Source organism: Suncus etruscus, chromosome 11, assembly GCF_024139225.1.
Source record: "Suncus etruscus isolate mSunEtr1 chromosome 11, mSunEtr1.pri.cur, whole genome shotgun sequence".
Lineage (NCBI taxonomy): Eukaryota > Metazoa > Chordata > Mammalia > Eulipotyphla > Soricidae > Suncus > Suncus etruscus.
In genome coordinates, this window is record NC_064858.1 from 71,803,552 (window position 1) to 71,820,278 (window position 16,727).

A 16,727-nucleotide genomic window follows, 5' to 3' on the forward strand; every position below is an offset into this window, starting at 1 on the left:
ACAGAAGCTTTCTCTGTCTTTTCATCTAAAAGCAGAAAACTCCTGGCTCTGTTTTTTCATCCTGTGTTCTATGCTTCAAAATGCCAGAAGATAAGTTATATGAACCATTATATTGGAAACTGTCTTTATTCTGGAAAAAAGTGTAATACATAAGATTGCTGAACAATACAAGTTTGTAGTAGCATAGTCAACGCTAAAAAATATTTTCTTATCTCTCTTTGTGAATCATTTTATGGTAAAATGTTATGAAGCGACTTGAACTGATATTTATAAACCATTTTAATCCAGAAAATATGAAACAAAGGAAAATAAACATTGAGGTCTTTTGTGCATAATTTTGAACTTAAGATCTTTCTAGGGCTGGAGACATAGCACAAAAGGTAGGGTGTTTGCCTTGCATGCAGGACTGACAGTGGTTAGAATCCTGGCATCCCATATGGTCCCACGTGCCTGCCAGGAGCAATTTCTAAGTTCAGAGCCAGGAGTAACCCCTGAGCTGTGCTGGATGTGACCCAAAAAATCACACATACACACAAAAAGAATTTTTCTCTCCTGCATTTTCCTATTTTTAAAACAAATTATTGCTAGTAGAAGCTTTCATTAGAAACACTTAAAAAGTAAATTCTGACCTAAAGCTCGCATGCTTTATGTATCAATTTTTGTTTTATATGTGTATATCCTTTTTTAATTCTAATGACTTCAAGCCTGAAAATAAAATTTTTAATGAAGGGGTTGTTTGGTTGTTTTGAGTTTTGTACCACACCTGGTGGTGGCTCCAGTTTTATTTCTGGCTCTGTATCAGCAATCACTCATGACAAGCTTTGGAAATCATATAGGATGGCAGAGATCAAACCTAGGTTGGCTACATGCAAGAAAAGCATCCTTCCTGCTGTGCTATCACTCTGAACTCCCATAACTATAAACATTAATTTTGAATCAAAACTAGAAAAGAACTTTTAGATAGAAATGACAAAAAATCTGGGGCTGGGTTTATAGCTCAGCAGATAGGGTGTTTGTCTTGCACACGACCCCAGGTTTGATCCCTGGCAACCCATATGGATGCCATATGTTCCCTCTGGCCTGCCAGGAGTTATTTCTAAGCATAGAGCCAGTAGTAATTCCTGAACACTTCCAGGTGTAGCCCCAAAACAAAACAAACCCAGAAATGACAAAGATAATAAAAAGAAATCTGAGGGTTGTATGTATGTCTTGGCATCTTGGCAAATTAACTATAAGTTCTATTAAATTTTCTTCTACTTTTCATAACTATTGCTAAGTCATTCTGCTCAAATTTTGCTTCTGAGTTTTCTAGAATTATATAAAATTAATATTAAATAAATACTTTTATATAAATACATATATATGCAATTTGAAATTGAGGAGTCTGGGTCACACACGTTTAGGAACTATTCCTGAATCTGCACTTAAGGATAAGTCCTGGCTGTGCTCAGAACAATATATGGTGAGGGCACTGGACTAGGGTCATCAATATAAATGCCTTAACTCCCTACTGCTTTTCAGACTTCATAATCTATATATGTAATTTTAAATAATTTATTCTATTAATTTAGTTATGGCGTTTATTACATTTTCCATTGAAAAAGAGAAGTTGTTCCAACACTTGCTGAAGAGGCTTTCCTTGTTCCATTTTGCATTTCTTTCTCCTTTATCAAAGACTAATTGATGATATGTCTGGGGAACATTCTCTGAATACTCAAGTCTATTCCATGGGTTTGAGGGTCTGTCTTTATTCCAATACCATGCTATTTTAATGATCATTGCTTTGTAGTACAATTTAAAATTGGGAAAAAGTGATGCCTTTATTATTGTAATAATACCCAGAGACAATAGAGATGAGGACTGGAAGGACCAGCCCATGATATGAAGCTTATCACAAAGAGTGCAGTTAGTCTTGAATGCAGTTAAAGAAATAACTACACTAACTACACTAACAACTATTATGACAATGGTAATGAGAGAAATAAAATGCCTGACTCAAATACAGGCAGGGGGTGGGGGAGGAGGGTGATGGGGGCATTAGTGATGGAGGAAGGGTGCACTGGTGAAGAGGGGTGTTCTTTTTTATAACTGAAACCCAACTATACACATGTTTGTAATCATGGTGCTTAAGTAAAGGTATTATAAAAAAAAGAAAAAGGGCAAATAAGTTACATATAGAAGTTAAAATTATGACCATTATATATATATATATATATATATATATATATATATATATATATATATATATATATATATATATATTATATGGGAGGTCTTTTCAGAGCTGATTTTTCAGATCAAGTTTTTGATATTTACCTTTTTGTGTGTGCTATGGTTATTAACAGTGAGTCAAAACATTAGTATGATGCTTTTTTCACTGATTAGATATGAGATATAAAATAAATAAAATCCATTTTACAAATGGGTTTTGCAGGAAGTTAAAAGTCTTAATGGTCACTAACTATATGAAGCAATATTTATATAATATAATTATAGTTTTATTTATAATTACAAATATAATATTTATATAATAAGCAAATATCATAACCAATATGATCAAATGTTCCAGCATTGCAACCAAGGGTATGTAGTCACAGCTGTGCATTCCCTATCTCTCTGGCCCACACATTTTCTATTTTAATTCCAAAGTCTTTCTCTCTCTCTCTCTCTCTCTCTCTCTCTCTCTCTCTCTCTCTCTCTCTCACACACACACACACACACACACATACACACACACACACACACAGCCTTACTACAAATTCGTGTTTCTTTTTCTATTCAGGTATACAGTTACATCCCTTTCAAAGTAAATATTAAGATTTATAATTTCTTTTTTTCTTTTTTTTATTTAAACAACTTTATTACATACATGTTTGTGTTTGGGTTTCAGTCATGTAAAGAACACCACCCATCACCAGTGCAACATTCCCATCACCAATGTCCCAAATCTCCCTCCTACCCACCCAACCCCCGCCTGTACTTGTACTCTAGACAGGCTTTCTATTTCCCTCGTACATTCTCTTTATTAGGATAGTTCAAAATGTAGTTATTTCTCTAACTAAACTCATCACTCTTTGTGGTGAGCTTCATGAGGTGAGCTGTAACTTCCAGCTCTTCTCTCTTTTGTGTCTGAAAGTTATTATTGCAAGAATGTCTTTCATTTTTCTTAAAACCCATAGATGAATGAGACCATTCTGCGTTTTTCTCTCTCTGACTTATTTCACTCAGCATAATAGATTCCATGTACATCCATGTATAGGAAAATTTTATGACTTTAAATCTCCTGACAGCTGCATAATATTCCATTGTGTATATGTACCACAGTTTCTTTAGCCATTCATCTGTTGAAGGGTATCTTGGCTATTTTCAGAGTCTTGCTATGGTAAATAGTGCTGCAATGAATATAGGTATAAGGAAGGGATTTTTGTATTGTATTTTTGTGTTCCTAGGGTATATTCCTAGGAGTGGTATAGCTGGGTCTTATGGGAGCTCGATTTCCAGTTTTTGGAGGAATCTCCATATCACTTTTCATAAAGGTTGAACTAGACGGCATTCCCACCAGCAGTGGAGAAGAGTTCCTTTCTCTCCACATCCCTGCCAACACTGCTTGTTCTCATTCTTTGTGATGTGTGCCAATCTCTGGGGTGTGAGGTGGTACCTCATAGTTGTTTTGATTTGCACCTCCCTGATGATTACTGATGTGGAGCATTTTTTCATGTGTCTTTTGGCCATTTGTATTTCTTCTTTGTCAAAGTGTCTGTCCATTTCTTCTCCCCATTTTTTAATGGGATTAGATGTTTTTTTCTTGTAAATTTCTGTCAGTGCCTTGTATATTTTGGAGATTAGCCCCTTGTCTGATGGGTATTGGGTGAATAGTTTCTCCCACTCAGTGGAGGGCTCTTGTATCCTGGGCGCTATTGTCTCATGTGGCTATGCCTCTTTACTCAACACCTGGCCTCATCTCACCTCTCAATGTTGAGCTACAAATATATGAATCGAATCTCTCTACTCATCCTAGGACCTATATCATAAGAATCCATTTCAACTTTTATTCCTAAAACAATACTTCTCACTTATACTTTCAAATTATCCCTTTGTAGCTCTTTAACCTCTTTATTGCCTATAAGTCTGTAATAACTCCTAAACATGTGTGGATTTTTACACTTAAGTGGATTAAATTGAAAAATTGCCTGCCCTATGAGACAGGCATCAACTGCTTAAAAGCAGCCTGTGGCTGACTGTTCTATACTGGTTAGATATTTTTGAGACAGAATTTAGTGCATCCCCTACTACACAGTGCTCCTGAGTCCACTGCCAATCCAGTTGTGCATGTGCTTGACAAAGACAAGATTTTCTTATCCAGCAATACTTACTGTGGAATAAAGAGAAGATGTGCTGGAGACGAGAGATAATGAAGAGCCATGAACTGGAAAAGGCAGAAAAAAACAAGAGGTGAAAAGAGTGAAGACTGCAAAGGAACACCTCACTACTGAGTATAAAAGAGGTGATTCCAGAATTAGAGGAAGTTTCAAAGTTGCAGAACAAGCCTGGGGTCATTTATGGAGACCCACTTGGTCTGGAGGTATGGAAAGGTCCCCCTTGCTGTGCTCAAGGGACCAACTTTCACCAGACAGCCCTCACTGTACTAAAGACCACTGTGGGTACCTCATTATTAGGCAACCTGAGAATCCTATAGAATAAAGTCACTGCGAACTTTAACATTTTACTTGATTTTTTAATATAATACTGATCTATTTTCAGGGTGTTTCTCCACAGACTTGAATGGAAATGAGCATTTTATAGAACTTTCTTGGGGGCAGAGTGATAGCACAGCAGGTAGGACATTTTGCCTTGCATGCAGCTGACCTGGATTCAATTTCTGGTATCCTATATGGTACCCCAAATCTGCCAGAAATGATTTCTGAGTGTAGAGAATATTCCTTGTCAGCATTACCTGTGATGATTTTCTTGTGCCCTTTAAAATTGAGAATGATTGCTCCATTGTATTAATAGTAATTTTATTAATAGAAAAACATGAATTAAAAGAGTCATCTTACTAAAATTATGACTAGAATATAAATGGCTTCTTATGTAGGTGTATCTAAATACTATCATAAACAATAAATAATTTAAAATGTTTCCCATGCCAATGTCCTCAAGTGAAAAATAAAAACTATGCAAGGCAAATTCTCTAAATCCCCTTTGGCCTTTAAGCCAAAAAATATGTATAAAACTATACTTAATAGCTATTTATTGAAAACTTCACCTTGAATAAAGTAATTATTTATCCACTTAATAAACACTAGTAAAAGACACATAATGTGCTAGGTTCTAGCTATAACCTAGGACTAAAAAATTTTAATGATAAAATCACAGAACCCATAGACCAGTGTGCAGATATCTAAATTATACATACATATATATATTTGTTACACATATATAAAACAGTATTATAAATTTACTATCCCAAGCAATGTGCTGGGTATGCTAAGAACACATGAATGAACTACATGAAAGGACTTTAGTGACACCAGGAAGAATCTCTTTAAAACTGAGTATAAATACATGGAATTCATACAACACAACAGAGGGAAATTAAGGGCAAATAGTGAAAGAGAAAAATATAGAGAAAGGAAGGAAGGAGGGAGGGAGGGAGGGAGGGAGGGAGGGAGGGAGGAAAGGAAGAATGGAGGGAGGGAGGACAGAGGCAGAGAAGGAAGGAAGGAAGAAAGGAAGGAAGAAGAAAAGGTAGAATGAAGGATGGAAGAAAGGAGGGAGGGAAGGAATGAAGGAAGAAGGGAAAGAAGGAAGGAAGGAAGGAAGGAAGGAAGGAAGGAAGGAAGAGAGAAAAGGGGGAGAAGGAAGAAAGGAGGGAGGACACGGAGAGAATGAAGGAAAGAAGAAAGGAAGAAGGAAAGGTGTATTGAAGGGTGAAAGGAAGGAGGAAGGGAAGGAATGAACGAAGAAGGGAGGAGGGAAGAAAAGAAAAAAGGAAGAAGGAAAGTTACAATTAAGGGTGAAGGAAGGAGGGAGGGATGGAATGAAGGAAGAAGGAAGGAGGGAATGAAAGAAGAAAGGAAGGAAAGAGGGAGGAAGGAATGAGGGAGGGAGTAAAGAGGAAAGGAGGAAGGGAGAGGGAAGGAAGGAAATAAAGGAAGGAAGGAGGGAGGAAAGGGAGAAAGGGGGAGCGAGGGAGAGAAGGACAGAGGAAGGGAGAGAGTGAATAAATTAAGGAAAGAAGGGAGGAGGAAGAGAGGAAGAGATAGAAGGAGGGAACAAAGGAGGGAGTGAGGGAGGAAAGGAGGGAGGGAAGGAGGAGGGAAGGAAGGAGGGAAGAAGGAGAGATGGAGGAGGGAGAAGAGAAGGAAGGGAGTAGAAAGGGAAGAAAGGAAGGAAGGGAGAAAAGGAAGGAAGAGGAAGGAATTGAGGGAAGGACAGAAAGATGAAGGGAAGGCAGGAGCAAGGGAGTTAAGGAGGGAGAAAGGGAGGGAGGTAAAGAGGGAAGGAAGGAGGGAACAAAGGAGGAGAGGTAGGGAAAGATGGAGGGAGGGAAGAAAGAAGGGAAAGAAGAAGAGATGGTGAGGGAGAAGAGAAGGAAGAGGGAAGGAGGGAGAGAAAGAAGGAAGCAGGGAGGCAAAGAGGGAAGGACAGAAAAAGGGAGGGAAGGTGGAAGTGAGGGAAGGAGGGAGAAAAAGAGGGAGGGAAGAAGGGGCAGAGGGAGGAAAGAAAAAAGGGAGGGAGGGAAGGAAGGAGAGAGGGAGGAGTGAGGGAGAGAAGGAAGCGGTAAGGAGGGAGGGAAAGAAGGAAGGGTAAGGAGGGAGGGAGAGAAGGAAGGGAGGAGGGAAGGATGAGGAGTGAAGGAAGGAATGAAGGAGAGAAGGAAGGGAGGAAGCAGGATGGAAGGAAGGAAGGACTGAGGAAGGAAAGATGGAATGAGGGAAGGTAGGAAGGAACGCAAGAAGGAAAGAAGGAAGAGGGGAAGGAAGGAGGGAAGGAGAAATAAATAATGAGTCAAAAGAGGAAAGAACGTCCGGAGAGTTAGCACAGTGGTAGAGCTTTTGCCTTGAATGTGGCCGACCCAGGAGAGACTCAGGTTTGATTCCTGGCAAGCCTGCCAGGAACAATTTCTGAGCATAGAACCAGGAGTATCCCCTGAGCGCCACCAAGTGTGGCCCAAAAACAAAAAAGGAAAGAAGGGTGACTTAGATTTCAAACTTGTTCAAATTCAGTGAGACATATATGTTAGACATATTTAGAAAGCACCATCTTTCAACCACTAGTAACATTCTTATAGAAGTAAGAGTGTCCAGGGGCCAGAGCGGTGGTGAAAACAGTAGGGCATTTGCCTTGTACCAGCTAACCTAGGAAGGACCGTGGTTTGATCCCTTGGCGTCCCATATGGTCCCCCAAACAAGGAGCAATTTCTGAGCATATAGCCAGGAGTAACCCATGAGCGTCACCTGGTGTGGCCCAAAAAGCATAGGAAAAAAAAAAAAAAAAAAAAAAAGCCTGTCTCCTGTGTCAATTAAAGAAGAGCACAGCAAAATCAGCTCTCCAGTGCCTGACTACAGGTAAGAGTACCTCTGCCCAGAAGGACCGGGGATAATTCCTGCCGGGCCCTGGGCTACAGTGAACTCTTTTAAAAGCGACACCAAACCATAAGATATATAGAACAGCACATAGGCAAAACACTACAGGACATTACAGGCATCTTCAAGGAGGAAACTGCACTCTCCAAGCAAGTGAAAGCAGAGATTAACAGATGGGAATATATTAAGCTGAGAAGCTTCTGCACCTCAAAGGAAATAGTGCCCAGGATACAAGAGCCACCCACTGAGTGGGAGAAACTATTCACCCAATACCCATCAGATAAGGGGCTAATCTCCAAAATATACAAGGCACTGACAGAACTTTACAAGAAAAAAACATCTAACACCCCATCAAAAAATGGGGAGAAGAAATGAACAGACACTTTGACAAAGAAGAAATACGTATGGCCAAAAGACACATGAAAAAATGTTCCACATCACTAATCATCAGGGAGATGCAAATCAAAACAACGATGAGATACCACCTCACACCCCAGAGAATGGCACACATCACAAAGAATGAGAATAAACAGTGTTGGCGGGGATGTGGAGAGAAAGGAACTCTTATCCACTGCTGGTGGGAATGCTGTCTAGTTCAACCTTTATGGAAAGCGATATGGAGATTCCTCCAAAAACTGGAAATCGAGCTCCCATACGATCCAGCTATACCACTCCTAGGAATATACCCTAGGAACACAAAAATACAATACAAAAACCCCTTCCTTACACCTATATTCATTGCAGCTCTATTTACCATAGCAAGACTCTGGAAACAACCAAGATGCCCTTCAACAGATGAATGGCTAAAGAAACTGTGGTACATATACACAATGGAATATTATGCAGCTGTCAGGAGAGATGAAGTCATGAAATTTTCCTATACATGGATGTACATGGAATCTATTATGCTGAGTGAAATAAGTCAGAGAGAGAGAGAAAAACGCAGAATGGTCTCACTCATCTATGGGTTTTAAGAAAAATGAAAGACACCCTTGTAATAATAATTTTCAGACACAAAAGAGAAAAGAGCTGGAAGTTCCAGCTCACCTCAGGAAGCTCACCACAAAGAGTGATGAGTTTAGTTAGAGAAATAACTACATTTTGAACTGTCCTAATATTGAGAATGTATGAGGGAAATGTAGAGCCTGTTTAGGGTACAGGCGGGGGTTGGGTGGGGAGGAGGGTGATTTGGGACTTGGGTGATGGGAATGTTGCACTGGTGATGGGTGGTGTTCCTTTTATGACTGAAACCCAAACACAATCATGTATGTAATCAAGGTGTTTAAATAAAAAAAAAATTAAAAAAAAATACTATGCCTGTAATGTTTAAGGAGTTACGTAAGTTTTATGGCTTTAGATTGCCTTGTGTGCTGTTAAGAAATATTATAATGTGTTACAATCTGGGGACTTGAGGGACAAAGTAATTGTACATGGATTCTGTCTTATTTATCTTAATGTTCTTTGGCTAAAATTTCAAAGTTAATATATCAGCAAGGGGACTTCTGAAAATTATGTATGAGTGATTGTCCTTCCACTGTAACTTTACCTTGTCCTTTTTCTTTGCATCCTTGTTCTCATAATTAAAAATAAAAAAAAAAAAAAAAAAAAAAAAAAAAAAAAAAAGCGACACCTGGGGCTACTTTCTGATTCCCAGTGACAATCAAAGAAGAACATAGGGGGAAAAATGAGTGCAGCACTCTGCTTAGCTCCGCAGCCACACACTTCTTATAGAACACAAACCCTTTCACAACACGGAGTAAGACTCACACTTCAAGTGTGGCAATGGGGAAACAATTCAGGACAACAGATGGCAGCTCTGATGACCCCCCCAAAAAATGCCAAACACCTAATAAACCTCTCAGATAATGAGTTTAGAATAGAAATATGGAGCAAGTTCGTAGAACTCAAAGAAAGCATAGATTGATCTGAACAGATCACAAATAAAGAAATCAGAAAACTCCAAGTGGAAATAACAAAACTGAAAAATGCAGTAGAGGAAATGAAAACCTCTATGAAAAGTCTCTCCAATACAGTAACAGCAGCTGAAGACAGACTTAGTGAACTGGAAGATGAGATGCATAACTCCATACAGCAGGAGAGATTGGAAAAGAACCTCAAAGCAAATGATCAGAAAATTGAAAAAAATACTCAAAAAATTTTGAATAGATGAAAATAGAAATCTTTGATAAATTCAACAGAAAAAACATAAGAATTATTGGAGTCCCAGAAACCAGGAAGAAAATCCCCAGGAAGAACCAACAGACAAGAACATCATTACAGGGAAACTCCCAGAGATAAAGACTGTATGCAACCAAATCCTGAATGCCAGAAGAGTACCAGTTAAAAGAGACCCAAAGAGTCACTTTGTACCTGAAATACTACTGTGAATGATTTGTAATCCACTTTGGTCAAAATAAAAAATATTAATATAAAATAAAATAAAAGAGACCCAAAGAAAAGTACCCCAAGACACATCCTACTCACAATGACAAATCCCACAGACAGGGATAGAATACTGAAAGCGGCAAGATTCAAAAGGAAAATTACATTCAAAGGAGCATCCTTAAGATATATAGAAGACATGTCACAAGAAACTCTCAAAGATTGAATAAAATGGATGCTTCACCTAGAATACTGCACCCAGCCTGACTTATGCTCAGGTTTGAAGGAAGGATACTTAGCTTCACCAATAAGCAACAGCTCAGAAACTTTACAGATGCAAAACCAGCCTTAAAGGAGAAACTGAAAGGTCTACTTTAAGACAAGACAGACCAATAGACACACCAAACTTATACACAAAGATGACATTAAATCTCATGACAATCATCCCCCTCAATGTCAATGGACTAAATGCACCTATAAGAGACACAGAATGGCAATAATGTATCAAAAAGATAAATCAAATCTTCTGCTGCCTACAAGAAACACACCTGAATAGTCAGAACAAATGTAGACACAAAATCAAAGGCTGGAGGAAAACCATCCAAACAAACAACACCCTTAAAAAAGCTGGGATGGCCACATTAATATCAGACAACACAAACTTTAGACTCAGAAAAGTTGTAAGGGACAAAGATGGACACTTTGTACTAATCAAGGAATATGTGCAACAGGAAGAAATCGCACTACTAAACATATATGCATCCAATGAGAGACCAGCAAGTATTAGTACAATTATTGACAAATTTGAAAGAGGACATCAATAATAACACAATAATTGTGGGAGACTTCAATACTTGATATATAGATAGATGATTGATAGATAGATAGATAGATAGATAGATGATAGATAGATAGAGAGATAGAGAGATAAATAGATAGATAATAAACACTCCATCCCCAGAAATCTGGATACACATTCTTCTCCAGTGCACATGGGTCATTCTCCAGGATAGACCACATGCTTGTACATAAAATATACCTGCATAAAATTAAGAGGATAGAAATTTTGCCTGCTACCTTTGCTGACCAAAAGTCTCTGAAATTAGATGTAAACTACAAAGGGACACAGGCGAAGAATAAAAAAGAAGTAAGACTGTCTGGATAACACCGTCCACTAAAAAAGAGGATAATGAATGAGGTGACCCTCTTTCAGTCCTCAGGCCTAGCACTTATAGTTTGTAGCTGGGTCTCGTCAGCCCTATGAATATCAAAGTATTAAGCCTGGTCTTCTCTCTAAAAGATAATATTAGTGGAATCTATACCATGACTTAAGAATTGTCATTTCCAGTATTTAATGCATTAGTTTCACAAAAACATCTCACTGACTCAGGATGGTTTTCAGCAGTTCCCCTTGTTTAGAGAAGGTCATGCTTTCCTAGCTTACCAACAGCACTCTTTGTAAAGAGGAGCTCTGTTAAATCAGGAAAATAGCAAATTATTTTTACAGTATCATGAGATTCCCCTCTGTGAAGAAAGTGATAAAGCCATTTCAGGAAGGCAGTGAATTTACATTTCAAATTAGTTCTATTTTGTTGTCAGCACTGTAGCAATAAGCAGCCCCTCCCCACCATGACTCTCTGTAATGGTGATATAAGTGATTTGGTTAATTTCCCTAAAGGCAGGGCCAACTCCGGCTAGTTTATGTGGTGCCAGCATATTAAATGCACAGTAGTGATCTGAAAGTCATGAGCCAATTTTTATTGCTGCCAAGACTTTCAGAAAGAAGATACTTTAAATAAGAACAGAGGAAGGTGGGGCCGGAGTGATAGCACAGCAGTAAGGCATTTATTTGCCTTGCACTTGGCCGACATGGGACCCAGGTTCGATCCCTAGTATCCCGTATGGTACCCTAACCTGCTAGGAGCAACTTCTGTGTGCAGAGCCAGGAGTAACCTCTTACTGCCATCAGATGTGGCCCAAAAACAAAAACAAAACAAAAAAAAATAAAATGATCAGAGAAAGGGAAAAGAGGAAGAAATAAAACTTTAATTTTATTCACATATATTTGTGAAATTACAGATGCAGAAGTTGATTAGTAAAATTGGGAAACTTGTCTAAGTTCAAAAATGATGATTAAGCTCAGACACTGGTATGTTTCAAGATACAAAATCCTATCATTTGTATGTAACTCGATATCCCAAAATGATGTGCTTTTTTAAATATTGTTTCACAGTTTTCTTTTAGAAATACTTTGCTAAATCAAAAGGGAGTCTCTCAAATAAAAGTCAAATCTAAAATGTGAGATTATAGAATTCAGAAACTCATATATATTTGAATCAGTAAGCTGAATGAGTTTTTCTTTTTTTTTAATAATAACTTTATTCAAGTACCAGGATAACAAAAAATGTTTGTAGTTGGGTTTCAGTCATAAAAAAAAAAAAAAAAAACACCCCTTCACCAGTGTAACATTCTTACCACCAATGTCCCCCATCTCCCTCCTTCCCCACCCCGGCCTATATTCAAGACAGGCATTCTACTTGGTAGTTTTATTTTTCATAGAAGTCTATAACTAAAAATGTTGCATGAACAAAATCAATATAAGGTTGAGATTTTAAAATAATATAAGAAAACCTAACATCAGGTTATTTTAAAAGTGTGATATATGAGAATAAAATTCAGCAGCATCTGGTAATTTTGTGAGATAATATATTTTACTTTATGTAGCTTTATGTCACTCTGAGGTGCCAAACAAAACATCTACTTAATATTTGACATAACTAGGTGGACAGTCTCTAGAATCATGAGAATTTCTTGTAAGCACATTGGAATTATTTTGGACTATAATACAGCTAAAAATACTGGCATACTAGTAGATATATCAAAACACTGTATTATGCAGATTAAAAACCAAAGATAGAAAAAAACTAGGTCCAGCTTTAGGGCTTCCCAAGTGAGAGTCCTGCATTCTTATTTGCTCTAAGAAATACTTACATCTGTATTTAATTCGATATTTTTTTCTGTATTGTTGTGGTATCTCAATTACCTTTTTCACGTCCTCTCTCAAACTGAGGTTGGAAGCCTCTAGACTAGAGAGACTCTGCCCATTTTCAGCGTATTTGACTTTTGACTTCTTTTTTTTCCTCTTATTTTGTACCCCAATCTATTGCTTTTTTTCCCTTCAAACAAAACCACATACCTCAGTTTTTCTAGCTCTACCTCTTAAATAGAGGGGGAAACAAGGGAGGGTTCCAGGACCAAACAGATATGTGATCACTAATAGTAAGCCAGACAAAGAGGGGTCCACCTACTCTAGCAGCCTGAGGGGTGAGGTGGGATATATGGGTTGTAGAAAGAGAACATGAATGGGGGGAGGACATAGTTGGTGATGGGTATTCCCCTGATTCAATGTTAATATATACCTAAAATACTACAGTGAAAGATATGTAAGCCATTATGGGAAAAATTGTGTTTTTAATCAGAAACTTTTTTTGACTACCATGTATTATTATATCAATTATATTATATGTTATGTTACTATGTTATGTTAGTTTATCTCATTATGTTAATAAATTTTGTCTCTTGAATAAATTCTTACAATAAAAAAAGTAATACCTAACAGACCACAGAAATAACATTTACATTCTCTACTTAATGCCTTCTTTTGTAAACTGTCTTAATTTTATGATTTGTATAAATTTTTCTTTTAATCAGAAAAAAAAAAGAAATACATCTGGATGGCCAGAGCTTCCTTCTAGAGTCAAGAGACTGGCTCCAGCCCTTGGCTTACCTTCTTCCATGCTGTCTCTAAAGGAGCCCGAGTGGCTGATGGCACGTGGTCTTTCCTCCAGAGATGTGGCACTGCCACAGAGCTGTGAGTCATCATACAGGTCAAAGGAAGAGTCCTGGGCTGGGATGCTGTTGGAACGCATCATGTTGGGTCCTGGGAGGTTAAACTGAGACAGGTTGGTTGGACTCACTGAAAAACAAAGCACAACAGCCCACTGTTTCAGGATTTGGATGCTGACAACAGGAGCGATAAGAAAGGAGAATGTGGTCCACTGCTTATACAAGGATGCCCACAATAGCATGGCCCACTTTGCAGTGGGCCTCTGAAATGTTAGATGACAGTCATGCTGAAGTTCACCACTTTTCTAGAATTTTCATGGCAAGGAATTGGTTCCTAAAGCAATATCAAATACAACTACTAAAATACCCTTCACACTAGAAATATAAGAAGATGGCATTTTCTCTTGGCATCATGAAAATACAATTATCTTTCTAAAGTCTGCAATTTTTTTTACTGTAGTGAATGCATGACTTTAATGATAAAAGAAAAAAACAGAATATTAATAAAAGTTAAGAAATCTAAATTTCCTAGAAAGAGCTTTCAAGGATGTTGGCCAAGATGTTCAGTCATCTTGAATTTTGAATGCAAGCAAATCTATAACTTATATCAATATTATCCATGTAGTTATTTCTTTTCTTTTCTTTTTTTCCTGTGTCTCCTACAAGTAGTATATGGAAGTTGGAGAGTTCTTCTGGCAATGCAGGGCCAACACAAAGCCTAATGTTCTCAAATCAGTGTTCCTCAGTTCTCAGGTATTATTTGCCAGGGGTCAACTTCAGCAATATCAAATATCAGACATACAAGGCAGATATTTCCAGTGCTGTGAGTCATCTATCGAGCTCCAAAATATTCATTGTTTTTCAGAGAAATAGGTGATTGAATGTACAAATGTATTGGAAATCAATGAAGTTTTTTAAACTGCAATTTTCAAAATGGAAATCAGATTTTTATAAATGTTAAAATCAGGTAGAGGGGCCGGGCGGTGGCGCTGGAGGTAAGGTGCCTGCCTTGCCTGCGCTAGCCTAGGACGGATCCCCCGGCGTCCCATATGGTCCCCCAAGCCAGGAGCGACTTCTGAGCGCATAGCCAGGAGTAACCCCTGAGCGTCACCGGTTGTGGCCCAAAAACCAAAAAAAAAAAAAAAAATCAGGTAGAAAAACTGGAATCTTTTTTTATAAAGTTTATATTATAAACTAGCAGTTAGCTAAAGATAGATGAGAAAACAGTAAAAAAAATTCTTAAGATATAAAAAGAATTTTTAGGCATTTTCAAGTCTTTGGAGGATTTAAATCTTTGCTTTAGAAGTAAACTGATATCATTTCAAAGTTTGCTCTATTTTATTTGACACAGAACTTAATACTTCATGTATCATTACCATCTTTCTAAGCAATGTCAAGAAAGAAGTGAATAGGGTAGGAGGTCATTAAGATGAAATATCTAATATTTTCTAGAATTCACAAAGCAATTTCAATAGAGCAAGCTAGAAACAGAGTAAAAGAAGCCCCCCCCCCCAAATGAAGGAGACCAGAGGCTAAATTTGCATTTATGTGATAACACTATGGATTTTCAAAATTTGTGAGCTTCAATCTTTAGAAGAAAGGTAAAAATGAAGAAGAAAACAGGAAAAGATTAGGAGGCGGAGAAATGACAGAGAGGAAGGTTGAAGGACATTTTAGATAAATTTCCTGAATCATCAAAGACAAATGTCTTTATAGCTGATGGAAGATAGACTATGGGACATTCCAGACTTGAATATTTATATCTGAGATACACAGCAAATCTGCCTGTTTGAGATCTGCATTATGAACTAAGGCTTTGATGGCTGAAGTTTTTTAAAATGTTTTTTCCCATGTTTACAAGGGCATCATTTGAAGAGATTTATTAGAGGTTAGAAGGACACCCTTTGGCTGTTAGCTTTGCATAAGTCTTGTGAATGTAACTGCAGACTACTATCCAAGACAATTTGTCTTTCTCTGATTCTAAGGCAAATGATTCAGTAAAACTAGAATAAAATACTAATTGAAGACTGGTAATAGTGGCGAAATTTAAAGGGATTAATTTGTATGTACATATCTCTTTTTTCCCTTCATTTTTGGGCCACAGTGCTCAGAGCTTGATTCTGGTTCTATGCTCAGAGATAATTCCTGGCTATGCTCAGGAGACCAGATGCAATGCAGGGGGTTCTACTGAGGTCAAGGCAAGTGTCTACCTCCAGTACTAGCTCTCTGAGCCTCCCTTTACAAATGCCTTTTAACACATTCTCTATTGGAAATACACCTATTATCTATGTCAGGTATATTTTTGATATAATGATTAAACAGAAGTTAACTACTGGGGGGAGGTGGCTGAAAGGCAGACAAATATAAAAGGTAAAATGATCAGGCAGGAGCTGGAGAGATAGCATGGAAGTAGGGCATTTGCCTTGCATGCAAAAGAATTATGGTTTGAATCCTGGCATCCCATATTGTCCCCCGAGCCTGCCAGGCTCAATTTTTGAGTACAGAGCTCAGAGTAGCCCCTGAGCACTGCCGGATGTGGCCCAAAAACAGCAACAACAAAAGATCAGGCAACAATATAGAACAGGAGACAAAGAATGTTCCAGAATAAGTGAATAACTATAATTGACACAAATTGGTGCAGACTTCTAGTGATATCTTTACTTTAGATTCTCCTCTGGAAAATCTTTCAATCTCTAGAACCTTCAGTTTCTTCATGAATTCAACATAAAACAAACCAAAAATGACAGAATAAGTGGTCTCTATGAGCCATTCAAAGTCCAGTGACACAAAAAATTTTAGAAATAGGAGAGAAATAGATATAGTACTTTATTGTTAAGAGAAGACTCATAATTTGTCTTGTTATATCTTCACAACAAAGTCAAATTTATTACTGAATTATGGTGACCGAGA

The 16,727-nt window shown here is 37.8% G+C and overlaps 1 protein-coding gene across 1 annotated transcript in view; it reads right to left on the reverse strand.

The window, feature by feature from the left end:
- NAV3 (neuron navigator 3) overlaps positions 1-16,727 on the reverse strand; it is a 531,493-nt gene that overhangs the window by 62,829 nt on the left and 451,937 nt on the right. The window contains exons 19-20 of the mRNA XM_049783639.1: positions 13,759-13,947; positions 4,374-4,426 (exon numbers count right to left, since the gene is read on the reverse strand). Coding sequence (XP_049639596.1) covers positions 4,374-4,426; positions 13,759-13,947 — 242 coding nt within the window. The remainder of the gene's footprint in view (positions 1-4,373; positions 4,427-13,758; positions 13,948-16,727) is intronic.